Source organism: Sciurus carolinensis, chromosome X, assembly GCF_902686445.1.
Source record: "Sciurus carolinensis chromosome X, mSciCar1.2, whole genome shotgun sequence".
NCBI lineage: Eukaryota > Metazoa > Chordata > Mammalia > Rodentia > Sciuridae > Sciurus > Sciurus carolinensis.
In genome coordinates this window covers 9,884,072-9,907,117 of record NC_062232.1, presented here as the reverse complement: position 1 = coordinate 9,907,117, position 23,046 = coordinate 9,884,072, and the positions used below count along the sequence as shown (strand labels likewise).

General features: G+C 38.8%; 2 protein-coding genes across 5 annotated transcripts in view; one reads left to right on the top strand and one right to left on the bottom strand.

The window, feature by feature from the left end:
• Ofd1 (OFD1 centriole and centriolar satellite protein) overlaps window positions 1-5,464 on the bottom strand; it is a 36,421-nt gene extending 30,957 nt beyond the window's left edge. Inside the window, exons 1-3 of the mRNA XM_047536019.1 lie at window positions 5,221-5,464; window positions 4,852-4,950; window positions 712-912 (exon numbers count right to left, since the gene is read on the bottom strand). Of these exons, the coding sequence (XP_047391975.1) occupies window positions 712-912; window positions 4,852-4,944 (294 nt within the window). The 5' untranslated portion in view covers window positions 4,945-4,950; window positions 5,221-5,464. The remainder of the gene's footprint in view (window positions 1-711; window positions 913-4,851; window positions 4,951-5,220) is intronic.
• Window positions 5,465-5,497: 33 nt separating this feature from the next.
• Window positions 5,498-22,852, top strand: Trappc2 (trafficking protein particle complex subunit 2). Of its 4 annotated transcripts, none has more exons than XR_007106407.1 (6): window positions 5,498-5,636; window positions 13,699-13,810; window positions 17,823-17,967; window positions 18,598-18,683; window positions 19,520-19,683; window positions 21,559-22,852. XR_007106407.1 is itself a non-coding variant. In XM_047536022.1 (6 exons), exons 3-6 carry the CDS (start codon window positions 13,718-13,720, stop codon window positions 19,616-19,618), a joined length of 423 nt encoding a protein of 140 aa, XP_047391978.1. In that variant the 5' UTR covers window positions 5,503-5,636; window positions 5,905-5,992; window positions 13,699-13,717; the 3' UTR covers window positions 19,619-20,596. The 4 variants fall into 4 exon arrangements, 3 of the variants coding, with proteins under 3 accessions (XP_047391976.1, XP_047391978.1, XP_047391977.1); XM_047536022.1 differs by lacking the exon at window positions 21,559-22,852 and adding an exon at window positions 5,905-5,992 and having other exon boundaries at window positions 5,503-5,636; window positions 19,520-20,596; XM_047536021.1 differs by lacking the exon at window positions 21,559-22,852 and adding an exon at window positions 5,905-6,124 and having other exon boundaries at window positions 5,504-5,636; window positions 19,520-20,596.
• Window positions 22,853-23,046: the final 194 nt, after the last annotated feature.

The window sequence follows — 23,046 nt, the reverse complement described above, 5'->3', positions numbered from 1 at the left end:
TGCTGAGAATCTAAAACTGCTTTGGAAAAAATTTCTATTTAAAAACATGCATAAACACAGGGAAAGTTTGTTATGTCTGTCATTAAAATAATAAAATGTGACTAAAATGTTCAATGGAAATGAGAAAAACATAGTCAAAATCATTAAAGTGATAAAACATGTTTCAAATGTTTCAGAATTTTACAGATTTTCAATTATGCATTTCTCACTTCTCTTATGTAATTTCAAAGAAAAATATCTGAAGAGGCTGTAGTATAGTAAAAAGAACACATTTTAGAGATCTAGATTTACTTGACCTGCATTGCCAATTACAAGTTGCATGACCTTGGGCAAATCATTTCTCCAGGGTCCAGCTGGTTATCTGTAACACATGTGACACCTGCACTGGGCCTAGCACAGTGCCAAAGTCACAGTAAATGTTCAAAAGAAATGGCACTTATGAGTTTAATTAGACTACATTGAATGTAAGATCAATTCTAGCTCCAAAACATTTAGTGATTCCACATATCACTCTTTAACAAAAGGCTAAATGAGCTATCAAATTTAGTACTCATTTGTTATGTAATGAATATGTGGAGGATTGATGTGCATTCAAAGATGAACAAGAAACGGACCTAACTAGTCAAGGAACACTTAGCTACTATGCAGCACTTTACACTTATCAGAGGAAGAAACTGTTAATAGAAAATACAAAAACCAGAAAGACTTTACCTTTTCCTTTGCCAAACCACTTTCTGGAAAGAAAACAGAAAGTGAATATTCATAGCCACATCTCTGTAAGTGATCTGCCACTAGAGAGTTAGAGGCACCTATTAATAGGGCACTCCCTTCCACTGAAATGGACTGAGGCTGCAGTTTTCCACTCAACACCGGGTGCATCAATTCATGAATTAGCTGGTTTCTGAGCTGTGTCTAATGCAAAAAAAAAAAAGTAGACAAGAGAAAAAATTAAGTAGAACTGTTTTATTAGAGATATACACAGATTTGTTGCACTGATTGGAGTCCTTTCTTTTACTTTCAGAATGGTTCTAGATCCATGGCCACAAGTTAGGAACCATTTGTCTTACCCTGTGAGCCAGCAAAAGCTTTCTTTCCCCAACTCCCAAGTAAACTGGTGGTCAGCCAGACCACTTGTAGACTCTAACTTCACTTCCCTAGAAGCCCATTTCAGCTGCTTGTTAACAGGATATCAAGTAAAGGAGAAAATTCTGCCACTTCAGACTTCTGGATTGTTGGAGGCTATGAAAATAATATTGGGTCAAACCACTTTATTGAACACATTGATCAAAGTAAAACTGGGTTCCTAAAAGGGAAATAATATATGCAAGAGAAATTAATAAACCCCAAGGCAGCTTATTAAAATGCACTTTCACAGTATTTGCATCTCGAGCAATTATAAAGGACAATTTTCTCACGATTTATAAATAAGGACATTTAGACTCAAAGTGAATAATTTTCTTAAGGTTATAATATTGGCATTATTATTCATTTGGGTTTTAAGAAAATCCCCTAAATTATCAGACTAATGAAAGCTTGTTTAAATCTATTTAAAAATTTATTTTTAAAAAAGTTTTTCGTATTAGAGATTGAACTCAGGGGTGCTTTACCCCTGAGCTACATCCCCTGCCCTTTTTTATTTTATTTACTTAGTATAGACACAGGGTCTATACTAAGTTGCCAAGGTTGGCCTCAAACTTTCCTCCTACTTCAGGCTCCTGAATTGCTGGGATTACAATCTTGCTTCAGTCACAATTGGGCTAAGTTTAAGAGTAAATTGCCTGGATTCTTAGGGTTTAGCAGGAAATATCTAATAAGTTAAATTACCTATAGAATACAAGCAAGTGACAAATGAAGTTTGTATTTTACCTATTTCGTATATCCTTTAACTAGAGAATAGTATATAATTACCAGAACAGGATTATAAACCTAAAGTCCTATATTTAAAAAGACATTTACACTGAACAAAATATACGTGCTCAGCCTCGTCTAAGACAATTCACTGCCTGAAATAATGAGTACCCACAGCAGCCTCCACAAATAAAATTTAGAAGTAGTTTGATTAATTTATAACATACAGAGGAAGTGGTATATTTAGATCCAGCTGAATTAATAAAAAGATTTAGAGTGTCCTGCATATACATATTATAACAGGATAAAATGGTAAAGTGAGTGATATAAACAGGGTGAAAGGAAAGTAAAGAGTAGGAAAAAAAATGAAATAACATTACAGACCAATTTTCATCGAGACAGACAAAAAGCACGTCATCTAGTACTTGCTAGAAGTAACACCACCAGCCTGGAGTTTCTCAGCAGTCAATTCAAAAAGAAAATCTATTAGAATTAAATTCTGTCATGTCCCTAAGATAAAAACCAAGTATAAAAGGACTATTACCATGGAAGTGTGGGGAGGAAGTGGGAGAGAAGTCACACATCTCAAAAACTGACTAATCAGACCCAAAATAATGGAACAGAAGATTTGACAAGTTTCATTTATAGATAATGTAAGTGACTTTGTATTTAATCATAAATACAAGTTCTCTTCAAATACCCAACAGAATAATTAGGTCATCAAAAAATTCAAATTTTTTAAAATCAAAACTCACCTATGCTAGTTATTGAACTGAGAAAGTAAATTTTAGTTAAGTAAAACTCTGCCCTGTCATTGATCAAGTTGAAATCATAGAAAACTGAATAGCCAGTTGCAAGATGAACAGGAACTCCTATTTCTCCCAAGGCTACACTGCAGCTATAAATTGAACAGGCTAGCATTATCCTGACACCGAAGCCAAAGGAGGACAGCTCAAAAAGGGTAATGATTGGTTGATATCAATTATGACTGAAGCTATTAATAAAACACTTTCAGATCTACTACAGAATTAGACATGCCCAAGAATGCAAGGGTTGTTCAATATTAGAAAGTTTATTAATGAAGCACAATTAATTCTATGTGGGTTAATGTAGTTCACTTAATTCCAGATGGGTTAAGAAGTGTTAAAAAAAAAAATCTTTTCCAAAATTTAAAAAGTGAAGACTCATTCTTAGTGCAAGACTGAGAATAAAAAAAAAAATAGATTTGACCATATAGAAACATAACATTCAATTTTAAAGCCAAATTAAAATTGAATACTGACATAAAGCATTGTAACAAAAACAGGAATGATTAATACTTTCTATTAAGAGAGCTCTTAACACATTAATAAGAAAACACTAATCTCCTAAGAAAAGAATGGGAAAAGAACATGAACTGTCAATCAGTGGAAAACATACAAATGTCCAGAAAAGATATGCAACATTAATAATCAAATGAGTGAAATAATAAATGAAAGTGCAAACAAGGTTTTCCCAATCTTAGATGGTGAAAAAACATAATTAACAGCAATACTGCCATGAAACAAACATTCTTAGACTGCTGGTGGAATATAAACTATTACAATCTTTCCAGAACAAGAAATATACATCAAGAACCTTAAAAATGCTCATGCCCTTTGACTCACTAATGAGATTCAATCTATTCTAGGTAAAAAATGAGAGATGTAATTGACAGTTATATGTAAACTTGGATAAAAGCTAAACATTTAACAACTGGGAACTGCTACATAAATTACCCATACTTCCAAAGATTAGCCTGCTGTCACTGAAAATGGTGATTTCAAGAAATTTAAGGAAAGAGGGAAATGCTCATCAAATAATTTAAATAAAAAGGGTACACACATTATACCAATTAGTAGTTGTATTAGACATGATTTTTCTCTTCTTTTTTGTACTTTCCAGATGAGTCTGAAATATTTTTATAAAGTTACAGAAGCAATGGGGAAGAGTGGTGGTGGTGAAATTGGGTTCACTTTTCCTTAATTTCTTATTATTTTAAATGTTGAATATAATTCTGAAATGTATATTATAAAATAAAACCCAATGAGCCAATCCTACTCCTTGCTGTTAATCTAAATGTATAGTGTAGTAATACATATTTGCTACCCATATTAAAGTATATTAGAGTCCAACATGGTGGTTCTCAATAGTGGTGAAAACGGTGAGGAGTTTGTGGGTCAAAGAAAAATCAATGCCAGCCAAACCTATAAACAGTAGAAACAGTTTAAAAAAAACTGTAAAGCTCAGACCTCAGCATAGTAAAAAACTCCTCAAAGAGAGAAAAAAGAATTTGGATGATTTCATGTTATTAAAGCAACTTAGAAAAGAACAAAGTTGAAATAGATGCAGTCAGAACTGAATGTTGAGGAAGTGGGAAATGACAAGAGCTGAAATGTGTTTAATGAACACTGCAGAATTCATGTCAATCCTCCTCCTGTCATCTCATTAGAGGTGGACAGCCAACAGTCCAAGCCTTTTTGTTGTTTTCAGCTCCACTTAGCCAAGATTCAAATCTACATAATTTTGATAATTATCAAATAATCAACTGCTATTTTACTAATTCTGTAAAAAAAAAAACTATTAAAATAATTTTCTGACAAAATATATTGGAACGTGTGAATATGTTTAAAAATTTTATTCCTCAAGCTATTCTATCATAAGCAGTACACCTAATGTTTTCGACATAGTGTTAAAGCCCCTCTTCAATCAAACCTACTACAAAATCACTTGTTAGGGAACTTGTAAACCAGATTTATAAAACAAACTTAAATTAAAATGCGTTCATTATATAAATGTTACTATCTTAATGTCAGTTCAATAAATCTATTTGAATATTCTTTTTTAAGACTACTCACTCAATATTTTCCATATAAAAATGTAACTCACCAATACAATGTTTATCAAGCTCTGGGTGAATTTAAATGTGGGCTGTTAACAGATTACACTTGTAAATTATGACACAGATATGCTTAAATCTGATACCTTAAGCGTGTCCAGTATACCCCGATCCTTAAACGTTTGATACAGCTTTTTTCGCAGTTCATCTTGACTCAATACATCACTCTTGGGGGGCATGGTGGACTGGAAGAGAAAATTATTATGAGTTACTTGGTGGGCAAAGGGGCCGTTAATTTTGAAAACAGACCAGTGACCTCCCGGGAAACCCAAACAAGAGACTTCATTTCTGCCGGTACCCTGCAAGTGGCTAGTGTAGCTATCTGAGCCATCATCAGTATCAGCTTCCTCCGAAGCCCACCCCCCGTGACCCGAGTTCCAAAGCCTAGCCCAGGCAGCAGGCTCAGGACGAAAGGGAATCCCTGCCTGTTTGGGGGATCGGGAAAAACAAGAAACCTGAATGTTCTCCCTAGCACTCGAAGCTAGAACTCTGGCGAAGACAGGCACTTCCTTTCTCCGCGGTTCTGAAGGGTGGGCGGGGCCATGATCCAGGGAACACTCTCAAAGGCTGCTGGAGGGCGGGCACGGTGTCGGGGGAGGGGTGGCAGGGCAGCACCAGGAGACTTCACCACTTAGAGTCCATTCCGCCCCTCCCGAGGCCCGCCAAACTGAATCGCCTTTGTTGAATTGTTACGGCGCACGCGTCCCTCTGCGCATGCGCCCAGTGCTACCGGAAGCTCCATCCACATCTCGCGAGAGCGCGCCGTTAGGGTCTCGCGAGTACTGCTCCTGGAGTCCTGGCTAAAGCTGGGGAGCGCGGGTCTCCGCGGCGCGAACTGACTGGGCGTTTCCATTGTGGCATTTCACTACAGGTAGGGGTTGGAGCGTGTGGGGGGCGGGCGCTCCGGGTCCTTGGGGGACGTCCCAAGCCCCGCGTGATGCGGATATTGGTTGTACCTCCACCCCGCCTCGGCCTGGGCCAGCCGACGCAGTCAGCCCACCCGGGCATTCCGTACCGCGTTTCGATTTGCAAACGTCTGCCTTCTCGGAGGCTTGACTCTTACTAGGTTATTCAGCTAACCCAGTGTATCTTAACCACGGCATTATTGCCATGTGGAGCTGGAAAATTCTTTGTTGTAGGAAGCAGTCCTGTGCATTGTAAGATGGTCACAGCATCCCCGGTCCGTACCGACTAAAAGCCAGTAGCACTCCGCCCTCGTGCGCACAGGTATGAGAACCAAGTCTGCGGACATTGCCATACATCCTCTGGGAGGCAAAATCGCCCCCGGTTTTTGTGTACCACGGAGCTGAACTTTCGTAGAGTTCCCGCCGTTGTGTGCTGTGAGCAAGATTAAAAAAGGTGAGCTCGGTCCCCAAGATGCTCAACTTTAATTAGAAAGAAAAGGAACCAGATCTCTCAGCAATAAGAGAATATCACAGCCAAAGAATTGAACGAGAACAAAGATGCCTTGTAGACTGGGTAAAGAGTTTAGAAAAAGGGAGGCAGTTTAAGATCAGGGACATATCTAGAAAAAGTGACTCATCAATGCCTTGATAGGTAGGATTTGAATGATGAGCAGGGAGGAGAGCATTGCAGGAAGGGGCAGATGTGCGAAGGAATGGAAAAGATATATATCAGGACCCTCTTGGGGGCAGTTGGGATTATGTCCTGACTCCCAAAGTTGTGTCCTGGGGACATAATGTATTTAAGTCCTATGAGGACAAAATTGGGTCAGTGTCAGCTTCGTGCACAGTACTGAAGAAGAGTACAATGAGATTTGATCCCGTGCTGTGAAAAGTTTAAAGTATCTAAAAACCTGCAAGAAAAATAGACTTCAGAGGAGGTGGAGAGCCTATAGGTTTTTGTTGGAAATAATTGTGTAAGAGGGACTTAATTGGACATGAAGGATGGGTAAGGGTTGTACAGAATCAGTGAGAACATTCCAAGCACAAAGAAATAGGAACAGTCTGGAGTGGATGTAATCAAAGTCATTTTTAGAGGAAAAATAAGTAGACCGATCACTCAGCTCTATCAGAGGTGAACAATAAGGTTGAGAAAAGATGAGGAACAATGTGGGAATCTGTTTTGGGTACTAGTAAATGATGCTGTAGTTGAGAAGCATTAAGACTTTTGAGCAGAGTAGTGAAACAATGAAAACAGTGTTCTAATAAGTGTTGATATGTTGTAAATATTGTTTAAAAGTATAATCACATGCCCACTGTTTAAAAATGCTTTAGCACCTCAAGATACTCTCACCCCCATCTTTTGGTCCCAGAGTTGAATAGAATTAGGTAAAATGTTCTCTAAGAGTCAGCATAAACTCACTTGGGTGGGGAAATTGCTTATAACATTAATGGGAAGATTTCCCATTAGATACCTATCAATAATATGCGTACCACTCTTTGCAATAGTTAGATCCCTTGCCACACCACTTTAGTCTTGCAGCCCCAGGTCTATGGAGCAACTGAAACCACTGCTCTCAGGAGCACAGGACAGTTTTCTAGAAATTTCCTGTAAGAAATGGTTGACTTTTGGAACTGGGATGCATGAGTTTTGCCTTGCATTTCCCTGCAGTTTAAAATTCTTAAGAGTTGGAAAGGAATTCTAAGTTCATTGAGATCATCCTCCCTCTCTGGCACTGGTGGTCTTCCAACCACCCCTTACACATTTCTAGCTTCCTTGAACTTCAAAGCTGCCCTGGGCTTGGCCTACAGAGCTGTTTAGAATGTCTGTCCAATCCAGAGTTAGTAAATATTTGGCACTCACGTAGGCACTGCACTCCCCATAGGAGGCATGAATAATTGATCACAGCAACTTACAGTAAGTTGTCTTAATTTCTTTTTCAGCACCAGTTCCTGGTAGTCAGTATCAGTTTGTTAGAATTCACTCACTAGAAGAAACCCTTTACCATCCCTAATCAAACCCCCTTTCTATTAGACAGCATATAGTATTGTGCTATGCACACACATACCCACCAAAGTCCCCCTCCCGCTGCACGCTACAACATTTTCAGTTCCCCTTGTTCCAGAGCATTCTCTAGCCTACATCCTGTCCTCCCCCTAACACACACACAGTTTAGAGTTATTGATCTCTTTAAAATGTGATTCCCAGAACTGAGTACCTTCTCTAAAGATATTATTAATAAAGATGGTCTTGCTTGGACATCGTCTTTCTCTCAATGCAGCCTAAAATTGCTTTAGTTTTCTTTTGACCATCATATCAAACTGCTACCTATTAACTGAGCTTGCAGTAAATTAAAGATGATTTGCTCTTTTGGGGGTGTGAGGGTGTACTGGGGATTGAACTCAGGGGCACTCAACCACTGAGCCACATCCCCAGCACTTCTTTGTATTTTATTTAGAGACAGAGTCTCTCTGAGTTGCTTTGGGCCCCGCTTTTGCTGAGGCTGACTTTGAACTCTCGATCCTCCTGACTCAGCCTCCTGAGCTGCCTGGATTACAGGCGTGTGCCATCACATCTGGTGATGATTTGCTTTTAATCTAGGTTTCCCTCCTCCTGTTGTTGTGCAATTTTTTTTTAAACCCAATTGCAGAGCTCTATTTTTCATCCTCTTAATTGTATCTTGTTAATTTCACCTGACTTTCCTAGCAATGGAGGTTTTTTAAATCTTTTTTTTTTTTTTTTTTTTTTTTTTTTTTTGCGGAGGAGGGTACTGGGAATCTACTCGAACTCTATCACTGAGCTACATCCCCAGCCAGGCTCTCATTAAGTTGCTGAGGCTGTCCTTGAACATGACGATCCTCCAATCTCAGCCTCCCAAGTTGCTGAGATTACAGGCATGCACCACCATACCTGGCTTCCTATTTTACCTTTTAATAAACGTTCTGCCTTTAGTCTTATCTTTGAATGTGGTAAGTTTTGTCCAAGTTTACTTAAATGCTGAACTGGACTAGATGAAGGTCATCCTCAAAACCTCCCTAGAGACCCTGGGCCGTAAATTGACATAGAATACTCAAGTGTTCTAAAGGTATTGACACTCAAGTCAGCTGTGAGTCATCCCTTATTCAGCAAATAATCAGTGCTTACTGGATCTCTGACACTGGGGTTACCACAGTGAATACGACTGTTTTCATACTGTATACCATTCTAGCAAGACTCTATTTTATCACCCAGGCTACAGGTCTCCAGTTTGTTCTTAGATACTGGCAAAAAGTGATTTACTGTCTACCTACCATATTTCCCTTCCAAAACAAAGTGTAAATTTGGCATTACTTGTTCTCAGTGTAAGTGGAGTATGTGAATGAATAACAAACTAATCTGTTTCTTCTAGGAATTCATATTAATGAACTAATATATACTAAAAGCTCCTGACATAGCGTCTGACCAAAAACAGGAATTTAATACATATTTCTGTTGTTTTAGTCTCTTTGAATGTGCCCAGTTATAGACTAGGAGACAACTCTTTTCCTGTTTCTGAGACTAGTAGCATTTATCTATCTCTGAGGTTATGATACTTTTATGTACCATGCTTACTCAAATGTTACTAATACACAATCACATTTGTTAATCCAAGCTATATAATTTGTTAGGACCTAAAGACAGATTTATTGAAATGCCTATTTTCGTAACATACCTACCTGCATCCTGCCTAACCTGCTTTTTTCCATGCTTACAGTTTGAAAGTCATTCTCTTTAACAGAAAATGGAAGTTAAGTAGATCTGCGTCCTCTTCAGTATATACCATGTACTTGAAGCAGTTGACTTTTTCCCCCTACTCTTTCCTCATCAAAACCTAAAAAGGCTTTTGTTTTTCCCTCATTTCACACCTTCAGTTTCTTGGGGCTTTTGCCTTTCTGATTCTAACCTCACAGATTTCTGGTCCAGTTATGTTCATTAGTAGTTAGTGACCTGCTATCTACATCATTTATCTGTCCTCTTTAAGGTAGCCAGAGAGAGCACCTCATATCACCAAGTTGATTTCTTTAGTTGTCTCCCTCTCAAAAAGAAGATCAAATCACCCTAGCCACCAAGGGACAGTTACCCTTTCCACTACACATGAGAGTTCTGGCTCTTCTCTCATTAGCCACCAAGTTCAGTCCTTTATCAATGGGAGATTTCTTCATAGGTACTCTAACAAACTTCAGTAACTTTTCCAAAGATGCTGTTGATCACCTGAACTCAGACTTCCTTGTCAGTCCTGAGACCCTTGTGATCTCAGCACTGGACCTGTCAGTTCATTTCAGTGTTCAGGCTACTTGATCCTGAAATCCCACCTTGTCCCTCATTCCTGCATTCCAGCAGCATCTGACAGACATCACAGTCCAGACTACATCCCCCTCTCTGCAGTTCCATTCTGCAAGCATTGGGCATTCTTGTGAGGTGTTCTGGATATGTGGTGGAAAAAACATAGGCTCTGTTCATTTCTCCATTGTCGTCTTCATGTTGCTGCACTTATCTTCATGTTGGTACATTATGGCCTCCCCCAATACCTTTCCCCGTAGTTTGAAACCCATGCCCCTGGTAAGTGAACTCCCTTTTGTTCTCCAGTCTCTTCATACAACATGTCTTCTGCCCATGTGCTGACACTGCCTTTTTTCTCATACCCACGTTTTTCAGTTTTGACATGTGTTAGCTTCCTGTTACTGCCTTAACATTGCCACAACTTCAGTGTCTTAATATAACAAATATATTATCTTACAGTTTTGTAGATAGAAGTTTGACACAGGTCTCCCTGGTCAGCAGGGATGTCTATGTTCCTTTTGGAAACTCTGGGAGAATCTTTTTCCTTGTGTTTACCAGCTTTAAGTGGCCACTTGCATCCCTTGGCTTTGACTTCATCCTCCATTTTCAAAACCATGAATATTGTAGCTCTGTGACCATCTGTGTGCCTACATTTCCCTCTGACTTTCCTCCTCTGCTGCCCTCTTCCATTTTTAAGGATGCTTGTGATTATATTGGGCCCAACTGAATAAGCCAGAATAATCTCCTATTTCAAGGTCAGCTGACTAGCAGCTTTAGTTCCATCTGCAACCTTAAATCCTTTTTGCTGGGAATACTAAAGTACAGGTTCCTTATCCATGAATTAGAACATGGACTTCTCAAGAGAGGGGACACTATTCAGCATGATCACCTGAGTGAGGCATTTGGAAACCATCCTAGATTCTTCTCTCTTCCTCAGCTCTCCAATTTAATTCCCAAATTCTTTGTAGCTACCTCCTCACCTCTAGACCTGGCCTTCCTTACAGATGATTCAAGGGCCTCTATTAAGGTGATGGGAAAATTGAGCAGACATATACACACTCATGCCATAAGGCACTTTACCCTATCGATTGCTTTGTTTATATTATTTATTTTATATATTGGAATTCTGAGTAATACTTGCTTTGTGGGTGGAGAAGATTTCTTAACTTTTATAAAGAGAATTTCCAATCATTGATCTGGAGTTCTGTTTTGTATTGTAGCCACTAGCCACATGTGACTATTTATGTTTAAATTAATTAAAATTAACTTAATTTCCAAATTCAGTTCTGTAGTCACACTGGCCACATTTCAAATGCTGCTGGCTCCCATATTGAACAGTGCAGTTATAGAACATTTCCATCCTTGCAGAAAGTTTAGTATTTTGGACAGCAATAGTTTGTCTCTCCTTTACCCATTACCCAGTGATGGTAAGCCTGCGAATAGTTGGTAAATAATTGCAGGTGTTCTGTTCCTGAGACAATGGGGTTATTTTCTCTCAGGATTTTCAGTTCTTCAGCTTCATCTGACAGGTTTTCTTCAGTAGAATTGGGTGGAGAGTTACAGCTCTTCTTACTTCAGCAGTTTGTGAAATCAAATTGTCGGCAGCTCAAGTCAAGAATAGAATGTAGATAAAGAAAACTGTCTCATCTGCTCAACTGAGTTTTTTTTTTTTTTTTTTTTTTAATTTAACAGAACTCTTATGCATCTGTCCTTCAGTTCCCTTTCTGTTTATTTTCATGCTTTGTTAAAACACTGTTTTTCTCCCATTGGCAGATTCCATAAAGGGGTGACTGTGGGGAAGAATGTGGGTTATCTTCCTTATACATGAATTTCCTTCTGCTGCTTAAGTTTGGTATGTGTGTGTGTGTGTGTGTGTGTGTGTTTTCTCCTATTACTGTTTAAGTGTTTATGCTGAAGAAAGTAAGCCCTTCCCTTGGCAAATTGCAGCTCTGAAGCCTCTTCCAGCAAGAATTTATGATATCATTATTTACTTGGTTCAAATTTCAAATTCCTTTTGCTCTTTCCTGCACTTCCACTGGAGATTTATTGCCAATTCTCCTAGTTTTGCATAGCTTTTGTATCATTTCTACTTGTCTTTGTTATTCAGTTTTATTTGAACCTTTTTCATATCTTACCCCTGAAACAGGGGCAAACTTTTTTTGTAAAGGACCAGATGGTCTCTGTTGCAGCTGCTCAGCTCTGCCATTGAAGGGTGAAAACAGCCTTAAACAATAGTAAGAGAATGCACAAGGCTAGAATTGACCAGCCTGCCAGCCCCTGCCCCAAATAACATTTAAAATCCTACTTCATCATGCCAAAAGAGTCTTTTCTCCATAGTTATAGCCTTCCAAGTCAAGTTAAAAGTGCCAGCTGTGCCCTTATTTCCTGATGATGAAACACATTTCAGATTTCTGATTTCAGTGCACGTTCTGTGTGAACCAGCAGAAGGCCTGGTGAGGTTTGGTGAGTCTTGGGCTCTGTCTGTTCCAGATGTCCAGGAAGCTGACTTGGACACTCCCAGTTAATTGAATTCCCACCCCACATGGAGGAGTTACTAGGTGCAACCTCCTGGTGTGTATGTGTTCTTCCATGTTATTCGAGATAATCACTGTGAACCAGACACCATGCATTAGATTTTCATGCTTTACATTCATTAGATTGTAGTATCCTTATAAGCACACCATAAGGAAGCTATGATGTTATCCCTGTTGCACAGATGAGGAAATGGACACTGGGAGGTTGAAGACCATGCCTGTGGTCACATTTCTAGTAAGAGGCAGAGCTAGACTTGAACCTGGCTTTGTCTGACTCCAAAGCCCTTGTGCTAAAAATACAAATGTGTAAATTCATCCGCCCCTCCAACCCCTCCCCCCACCAAGCCATCTTCCATCTTTCTGTGCATCTAAAGCCAAGGGAATCACTGACTATTTCCGCCCAGTTTCTTAGTTTTGTTTTGTTTTCTTTAGTCAACCTTTAACCCTAGTTCCAAGATCTCAGTGCCTCAGAATTTCTCCTTTTTGGATTATTTCTTCCATTTTTTTCTAGAATACAGAATTATTTCTTCCTTAACTTATAAATTGGTATGAAGAGGCATATCATAGACTCTTGCATTTGCAGGCTTAAATTTGTAGCACACATCCTTTAGGTAGAAAGAAGACAAAGTATACAATTTGTAGACAAATGCTACAATGTCTCTAAATGTGTGTGGTACACTTGTTTTTAGCTTCTGAAGGATGCCTCCTGGGAATTTTCAAGGCAAGCTAATTATTTCCTTCATTTTTTCCACATTCCATTGTACTTAACTATTCACCCTCTATTAATCTTTCCAAGTGTTGATGTGAATGCTAACTGGTTCAGTCCAAATTAAATGTAACTTCATCAGACACAGTGTTTCTTGAGCTGAATGCTCCAAACTTTCAGATCATGAAAATGTTATCTTTATGATTTCATATTAGAGGTTTTTCAGTTTCCCTCTGAAAATTATAGTATATTGGAGTCTCAGTATATTGGATTCTATAGGATATATCACAAATATCTAATTTGTATAGTCCAAAAGCCACATATATATGAAAATATACTGGAAAGCACGTCAAGCTCAGTGGCATCCTCCTCTGCAGTGTGAAGTTTAAGTAAAAAAAAAAAAAAATTCTAGAGTTAGTGTTAATCTTATTTTTATATTTCATTCAGTATTGAGTACTAAAAATGTATTGTTTTTCATTTAATTTAATTAGGAGCCATATATTGAAGACAATGTCTGGAAGCTTCTACTTTGTAATTGTTGGCCACCATGATAATCCAGTTTTTGAAATGGAATTTTTGCCAGCTGGGAAAGCAGAATCCAAAGTGCGTATGAAACCTTAAATTGAATGAGAATTTTTATGCTGTTGTAATGATGTGGTATAATATGATTTTAGAAATGGAAGCAATCTGGACAGATGGAGCAACTCAAGTCCACCATAGTTAAATGAGGGTCTCTCTGGAGGCCTACAGACTGATAGAAGCCAGCCAGGAAATGTCTTTGAAGTTGTTTATTCAGCCTTCAATTCAGCATATACTTGGTACAGACTAGCATGATGCCCAGTTCTCTTTCCTATAATATTAAGTTCAATGTGTCACCCACTATGAAGTGCTGCTTAAGTGCATGGAAACACAGTCCACCTGAAGTGGGTCTGGACGAACAGTCCTTGCAGCCTGGAAATGCCATGGAAGTCCATTCTGTTGCACTGAATCACATTTTTCCATCAGGGCCGAGATAGTAGATCAATTTATATACCTGAGAGGATTAAAAGAGACCCTTACTCCCATGTCCTGCTGCTACTGGGTCTACAGCATCTTGTTTTCAGTGACTTCCACAGATTGGTATGCTGGGTAGTATCTGTGTGGTCTCTTCCCCAGAGACTCCCTGGCTGTGTGCAGGTAATTTGGAAAGCAGCACCAGAGGTTATACCCCCTGACTTTCTTATTGTCAAAGAGAGTTCCAGAGAAATAAGTTTGGGCTGGCTGTAGCAGGGCATACATATAATCTTGGCAACTCAGGAGGCTGAGGCAGGAGGATTACAAGTTTGAGGCCAGCCTTGACAACTCAGTGAGACCCTGTCTCAAATAATAAAAAAAGATTTGGGGATGTATCTCAGTGGTAAAGTACTCCTGGTTTCAATCCCCAGTACCAAGAAAAATAAGTTTGGTTCAAGAACATGTTACCAACCATTCAAACAAAGTATTGAGATGAGAGTAGCCCAATCCTGTTGGGCATGGTGGCACATACCTATAATCCCAACTACTCTGGAAACTGAGGCAAGAGGATCACAAGTTTGAGGCCAGCTCTTATCTGAGCAATTTATGGAGACGAGACCCTGTCCTTTTTTTTTCAAATTATTTTTTTATTTTTAATTTTTTGATTCATTGTACACAAATGAGGTACAACTTTTCATTTCTCTGGTTGTACATGAAGTACCGTTTGCGTAATCATACATGTACATAGGGTAATGAAGTTTGTCTCATTCCATTATCTTTCCTTCCCCCTGCCCCCTCCCCACCCCTCATTTCCCTCTACACAATCCTTCCTTCCTCCATTCTTCCCTTACCGCCTCCCCCCACCCCCCTGTTATGTATCATCATCCACTTATCAGAGAAAACATTTGGCCTTGTTTTGGGGGGGATTGGCTTATCTCATTTAGCATGGTATTCTCCAACTCCATCCATTTACCTGCAAATACCATAATTTTATTCTTCTTTATGGCTGAATAATATTCCATTGTGTATATATACCACCGTTTCTTTATCCATTCATCAATTGAAGGGCATCTAGGTTGGTTCCACAATCTAGCTATTGTGAATTGAGCTGCTATAAACATTGATGTGGCTGCGTCACTGTAGTATGCTGTTTTTAAGTCCTTTGAGTATAAACCGAGGAGTGGGATAACTGGGTCAAATGGTGGTTCCATTCTAAGTTTTCTAAGGAATCTCCACACTGCTTTCCAGAGTGATTACAGCAATTTGCAATCCCACCAGCAATGTATGAGTATACCTTTTTCCCCACATCCTCGCCAACACCTATTGTCGCATGTATTCTTGATAATATCCATTCTAATTGGGGTGTCTTAAAAATAAATAAGGACTGGGAATGTGCATAGCTCAGTGGTAGAACACTTGCCTAGCTTGTATGAGGCCTCTGTTCAATCCCCAGTACCATTAAAAAAAGAAAAGAGAGAGCGCAAGAACAGTTCAATCCCCTGCATATTTTTGTAATAGTATGTATTCCTAATAAATTGCTGACAAGTATGCTGTTTCTCCCAACCTCCACAAATAGGTTTCAGTGTCCTTTAAGGTAACAAGCTGATTTTTTAAATTAATCATAATGCACAATCTTAAGCTTAAGATACTTTTTAACTGGTCAGATCTTCCCACCAAAATATGAGATTGAAGGTATTCTCTATCAGGTATTGTTGCAACATTATTTTCCCACAATCTAATGAGAATGTTGTACATTAGACTTTTGGAGGTATCTCTTTAGCTATAATTGCTTTATGGGGCATTGCTGCTTCTAAACAATTTCTGTTCTCTCCAGTGGACTCATGATGGACAGAGTAGCACATATAAAAACACTTTGCTTAACTTGGTCTTAGTTCTCTCTCCTGTGACCACTCACCATCTTAAAGCATTTCTACAGTTCATACACATTATTTCAAGAGTGATCATTAGTGTGAAGTCATGGAAAACACTGTTGTGAGCCAGATACAAAATACATCCATTTATCTAAGGATTCAATTAACTTCGTCATGGCAACGTGAGTGAAGTAAACATACTTTAGCTGTACAAGGGATTCCAGGGCAACTGCAGCCTTCTTCCAGCCTATTCATGGGAACAGCCTCCTTAGCAAAAGGGTTGTATTACTTTCCTGCAGCTGTTGTGACAAAACACCAAAACCTAAGTGGCTTAGAACAACAGAAATGTATTGTCTCACAGTTCTAGGAGACAGAAATCTGCAATTATGGTGTTGGCAGGGCCATATGCCCTATGAAAGCACTAAGGAAGGATTTGTTCTAGGCCTCTTTCCTACCTTCTAGTAGTTCCTTGGCTTGTAGCATCAGTGTTCATGTGGCCGCCTTTCTGTGTGCATACCTGTCTCCAAATTCCTTTTTATAAGTGCCCCAGTCATTGGATTAGAGGCCCACCCTGCTCTATTTTGGCCTCATCTTAACCACATCTGCAGTCGCCCTCTTTCCAGTGAAAGTCATAGTCTTAGGTACTTGGGCTTAGGATTTCAATAAATTAATTTTGGGGAGGTACAATTCAGGCATTTTGAAAGAAAGAAGTTCACCAAAGTAGACTGCATTCCAAGTTGTAAGCTTCCTCTCCACATTGTAGTGGATGAGTCCCACCCTCTCTGCAGTTAAGCCTTTTCAATCTACCAATTAGACACTCCCAACTCTGATAGAATCGTCCCCTGCTGTTGACATTATGACTCCTCCCAGCTGGGGCTGAGCGTGGCCTCCTGCCACTCCCAGATCTCCATGCCACATAAGTTCCACTCACCTGAAAGAGGCCTTTGGCAGGCCAGTACGAGTGCCAACCCTTCAATTGTCTTTACTGCTTCCCTGGTGCCACTGCTCAGGAAGCCCAGCCCTTTCTGCTGCCTCCCGCCCTTGAGACTCTGTATGGCAGCCCTTTTCTACAACTGTCCTTTGCCATCTGCATGACCTTCGCCTCCCTAATGTGCTGGCCTTGTTCCACATCCACTTACATATGTTTTTCATGCCTTTCTCTAATAAGATGTGAGCTGCTTTTTTTGTGAGTGTGGTATCTAGTATTGAACCCATGAGCACTTAACCACTGAGCCTTACCCCCACCCTTTTTTATTTTTATACTTTGAGACAGGGTCTTGCTGAGTTGCTTAGGGCTTTGCTTAAGTTGCTGAGGCTGGCTTTGAACTTGTGATCTTCCTGCCTCAACCTCCCAGGTCACTGGGATTACAGGTATGTGCCACCATACCCAGCTCAAAATGTGAGCTTCTTAAAGCAGAATCTAAAACACACCCCCCACCTTTTTTTTTTTTTTTCCTTAAGGGTATTCGTTCACATGCTTAAGTGGTTACAGAATTTGGTAACTTCCTTGTAATATGAAAAATACAATTTTCTGTATAGTTTCTTAGACACATTTATTGGCTATTTCTGTTCTTATTGAGTTTTAGGTATCAAATTAAAACATAAAAACAAGTTATGTCTCTTGATAATAAATGAAGTAAAAGCAAATGGTGTTTTTCCCCACAAGAAAACCATATATAGAATTTATAGAACTGTTGGCATTCCTGATGCCACATTGCAATGTTAATCTGTTGCTTCTCTCTGTCATTTAGGATGATCATCGTCATCTGAACCAATTCATAGCTCATGCTGCTCTTGACCTTGTGGATGAAAACATGTGGCTTTCAAACAACATGTATTTGAAAACTGTGGACAAATTCAATGAGTGGTTTGTGTCAGCATTTGTCACTGCAGGGCATATCCTTAACTTAAGAGTAAAGATACTGAACTAAGGTTGGGTTAGCAAACTAGAACATGGAACACAGATACCAGGCTCTGAGTCTATAAGCGTCAAAGAATCAGGTAAAAATTTTCAATTCGTAGGCTACTTTTCTTTTGGGAAAAATGTGTTTTAACAGATCATTTTAAAATTATCACGTATAAAACGCAGGTTTAGCCAGGTTCAGTGGTGCACACCTGTAATCCCAGCAGCTTGGGAGGCTGAGGCAGGAGGATCGCAAGTTCAAGACCAGCTTTTGCAGTTTAGTGAGGCCCTAAGCAACTTAGCAAGTCCCTGTCTCCAAAAAGGGCTGGGGATGTGGCTTGGGTTGAGCATCCCTAGGCTAAATCCCCAGCCTGCCCCCCCCCCCCAAAAAAAAACAAAAAAAAACAGGTTTATCTGAATCATATCAAGGGTGATTTTACTTTATATCTATTTCTGACTTTAAAAGATTATATTCTCTCTTTAAGGTAAAACTAAGTTGACTTTAGACCCATTTTATGTATTCGACTTTTTCATTGCATTTACTGCTGTGCATGGGACTAATTTGAGTAACACCAATTATTGCTTTTTCATTTCTAATAAAGATTATGCCTTAATTACTTCACATATGAGATTTATTATGCTTCATGATGTAAGGCAAGAAGATGGAATCAAGAACTTCTTTACCGATGTCTATGATTTATATATAAAGGTATGGTATTTTCTATTATTTTTAAAAATCTGATTATAAAAAAGAATTCTAGCTTTGACACGAAATTGGCCTGTTTGACTCCTTTTTGCAGTTTTTCATTTCACACTAGTTTTCCCCCAATCAGAACTAGCTTTGTCAACTTTCTCAGCAGGCAAATCTTCACTGACAAGTCAAGATGTATTTGGGAAAACAGCTCTTGGTAGGCTGCTTTCTTGATAAATTCAGCTGTATGCACCAAAGATAGAAGAATGACACATTATCAAGTGATTAAAGTGTGATAATCAGTAGCTCCTTTCCCTATTAGTAATTCCATTTAATATTATATTTTTCTCACATGTTATGATGCACTTACTTTAGCTAAGGAACTGATCATTTAGCTTTGTGTTAAAAAGAATATTAAAACTCTGATTTGAAAAAAAATTACCACACAAAAATAACTTTTTCTTAACACTGAACATATAGCAAAGTTTTTCCTTTGTTTATGTAGTCCAAAGGGCCTTCCAGATTAATCCATGTGTTTTATAATGAATACCAGTAGATTTGTATTTCACACACAGGGTGAATCCTGAAAACTAATTTAATGTATGCACACAATACCCATCATATTACCATTAGTTTTGACACAGGTACTTCTCAAAACTGAAACACCAAAACAAAAAAATTCCTTATGGGGACATTAGTGTCGAACAATGGAGCATTTTCAATAAAACCTAAAAATGTGGTATTCAGACTTGTTTTGAATATCTTGATGAACTTTAATTTAAAAATTTTAAATAATTTAGAGACTTGATTTCAGCCCTTTTGCTTTGACAACATAATACCTTCTTCTTTCCTAGTTTGCAATGAATCCATTTTATGAACCCAATTCTCCTATACGATCAAGCGCATTTGACAGAAAAGTTCAGTTTCTTGGGAAGAAACACCTTTTAAGCTGAATGCAGAAAAATTCTGAAGTAAACAATGTCACCACAATGGGGTATACTCAGGAAATGTGTACATTGTAAGTAACTTGATTAAATAGTCTGGAAAACTTGTCTCATTTTACCTAAATCTAACAGAATTTCTTTATATTTAAAAGTAGTCACATTCTGTTTCATGTGGATTATCAACATTAATATTTGCTTGTGAAATGTTATTTATAAAGAGCTCTTTATCAATAATCTTAATAATTGAGAATAAGCTTTTGACTTTCCTGATTCTGATAACTTGGTCTCGATGTAACAGTTCATTAAAAAAAAGGTCATAGTCAAGATTTGGTAGACAAATTTAAAAGATTTTCCAGAAGTGAATGAGATTGATAGCACATACATTGTATATTTGGAGATGTTATAAAAATTTATAGTGTACTGCATTACTCAAGAAGCTGAAGTAGAATGCTTTTGCAGTGTTAAATGTTGCATGCCTGCCTTTGTCAGATGGTAGGAATATGATCCTACTCTAGAATTCTGGACCCATGTGTGCAAAATGGACCAGTTATAGGTCACAGTGAAACTTGTCGCCTCCATCACCTTATGTTCTTGTAGTTCCTCTCTCTGAAGACAGTAAGCTAAGGGTTAAATGAACCTATTGGATCTCTATTCTTGTAAAAAGCTGTTATGCAATTTGAGAAATGTTATTAAGGAAAAGTTTAGATTACATTAACATTTGCAGTTGGCCTTTTAGGCTATCCATGGGGGGGACCAGGAGTGGTCTTTTCTGTTTTATGATAGTGTGTGATTTGACTGTAAAATAGTAAATATCCATGGAAGAGCAAGTAATAGACCTGGAAATTTTCTGTACTAATCGTGAGCACTTCTGAATAACTTTTGAGCAAGTAATTCTAAGCTTGGTCTTATATCCTGGTATGAAGTTGGAACCGTCATTTTTTTTTACTCTATTTATTTGATTTCTTAAATAAAGATGCATGTTCAATATTGTGGTAGTTTTGCTTATTTCTGGTTCTGGGAATTGAACCCAGGGGTGCTCTATCACTAAGATACATCCCTAGCCCTTTTTATTTTGTATTTTGAGACAAGGTCTTACTAAATTGTCTAGGCTGGCCTTGAACTTGCGATCCTCCTGCCTCAGCCTCTGAAGTATAGGTGTGTGCCACTGTGCTGGCAGTTGAGGTAGTTTGACAACCAATTTTGAAGGGCTGCCCAACAACACCAGTTTTAGTCCTCTTTCCCCTGTTGAAAGTCTGCAAAGTAAAATAACTTAATCCATTAGATCACTTCCAAGTAGGTACCATAGCTTTAAGAACAGGCAAAGATATTCATGGAAATCTTCGAGTATTTTCAGCTATGCTAATAGGAGAGACCCAAACATATATTTATTGTCTATAACTTGCCCAACCCTCAGCAAATAATCCAGAGGGCTACAGTGTAAGCCAGCTAGGAGCAACTGTGCTAATAGCAGGAAGTCATAGGGCTGAGAAGATCTGAGTCGGGCTCTGGGTCAGCTAATAGCAGTAGTACCCTGCAAAAGCCTTGCTTTCCTCAAGGCTTGAGGATGAGACTATATTCCCAGAGTTAAATGTCAATTTTCATGTGTGGCTGCATCATTGAAGGAACTCAAAGGGAAGTCCAGCAATGAGTGAAACTTCAGAAGTGGGCCACATAGGGAAGCAGCATTCACGGCATAGGCATGGAGAAAGCAGAGGCTGACAGGATAGAACCAGGGGAAGTCAGAAGCTGAGCATTAGAAAAGCAAAGGTGTCAAAGCTTGGATCTGGTAGTTGATACCCTGAAGATTCTGGAACACGAGAGTAATGGGGTAAAATCAGTCACAAGAAAACCATAAAGCACATGTATGTCAGCGCTAAATTGCTAATATATATTAGCACTTCACAGTGACCCAGATAAAATGTACAAATCTGGTTTTGTCCTCTCTATAGCTGAAAATTTCCTAGGATGCTTCATTCAACATCCATGTTTCCTATGTGTGGATATGCTATGAATCTCTGCTCTGCTCATGCTACTACCCTAATGTTCTCTAATTACTCTGTTACTTCAATACTTCTGGTTGACAGTCTATGGCATCCCGGAAACTAACTAGGTATGTATGGTGGTCTTTTTTTCTCTTCAGCACTTTGCTGCTTTATAATACATACTGTGAAAGAACTTACATCATGGTGACATGATAATGAAAGTGAGAAGTTAGCGTAGAAATGCAAAAAGCAAGGTTTTCTTTTAAGACAAGGAACATGTGCAATATTTTAACTTCAACTAGGGAATTTTTCACAAGGGTGAAGAAAAGTGGCAAAAGCTTTTTAGTCCACTGATGGAATTGTAATTTTCCATCTTCCATCCTCACATTGTAATTGCTGTATCAGTTGTCAAATGCACATTTATCTGTGCTCCAAATTCAGCAGGTTGCGTTTTTCTTAAAATGCTGCTCCTGCCTTAGCCTCTGAAGTATAGGTGTGTGCCACTGTGCTGGCAATTGTGGTAGTTTGATAATCCATTTTGAAGGGCTGCCCAATACCACCACTGTTTCAGTCCTTTTTCCCCTATTGAAAGTCTGCGTTCGTACACAGCTTGAACTTAGCTGGATGTATGACTATTGTAATGATGGGCACCATATGATGAATGACTCCTTTACCATGGGGCTGTGAAGCATGACCTACAGTTCTTCCCATCTATCCACTTTTTTCCTGGGAGGCTGGGCAGCTGCTTCTCACCATTCCTGCTAACACAGTCCACTTGTTTTGTTCACCACTTATTTTTTCCATATTGTTGTCCTTTGTATAGATAATACCAGCCACTAGAGTATCTTTCTTTAAACAAAATCATCAAATTTCTCAGTTAACTTTTGCTACTGGTTGAAGTGCTTTTCACATCAGCTGCAGTTTGAAGATCAAAGCTATTCTGTAAAGTTCATCCTCCTCCTCTTGGTTTTTACATTTCAGAATCATGTTTGGTAAATTAGTCAGTGTTCACCAAAATTCTGTAAGACAACATGAAGCTATATTATTCTCCCTTCAGCCTTTCTCTATGGTCATAAAGATCTGTTCCTTTGATCATTTTTTGCTGCTCAGGTCTAAAATTTGGGGAAGCCAACTAATCTAATCCCTGTGTTAAAAAACAGAACTGGGGCTATAGCTCAGTTGGCAGAGTGCTTGCCTGGCATGCACAAGGCCCTGGGTTCAATCCCCAGCACCACCAAAAAAAAAAAAAAAACCACTCAGACACACTGGGCACAGTGAGTGGTGCACACCTGTAATCTTAGCTGCTCAGGAGGCTGAGGCACTTAGCAACTCAGCAAGATGCTGTCTCTAATAAGATATAAAACAAGGGCTGGGGATGTGGGGATATGGCTCATTGGTTAAGCACCCCTGGGTTCAATCCCCAGTACTAAAAAAACAAAAACAAAAGAACCCAAA

What these genes read in the sequence shown, in the direction of transcription:
- Trappc2 (XM_047536020.1), top strand. Translation starts at nt 13,718, where the DNA reads ATGTCTGGAAGCTTCTACTTTGTAATTGTTGGCCACCATGATAATCCA. An exon ending in CTGGGAAAGCAGAATCCAAA is followed by an intron (nt 13,811 to 17,822) that starts GTGCGTATGAAA and finishes TCTGTCATTTAG; the next exon opens with GATGATCATCGTCATCTGAA. An exon ending in AGCATTTGTCACTGCAGGGC is followed by an intron (nt 17,968 to 18,597) that starts ATATCCTTAACT and finishes TAATTACTTCAC; the next exon opens with ATATGAGATTTATTATGCTT.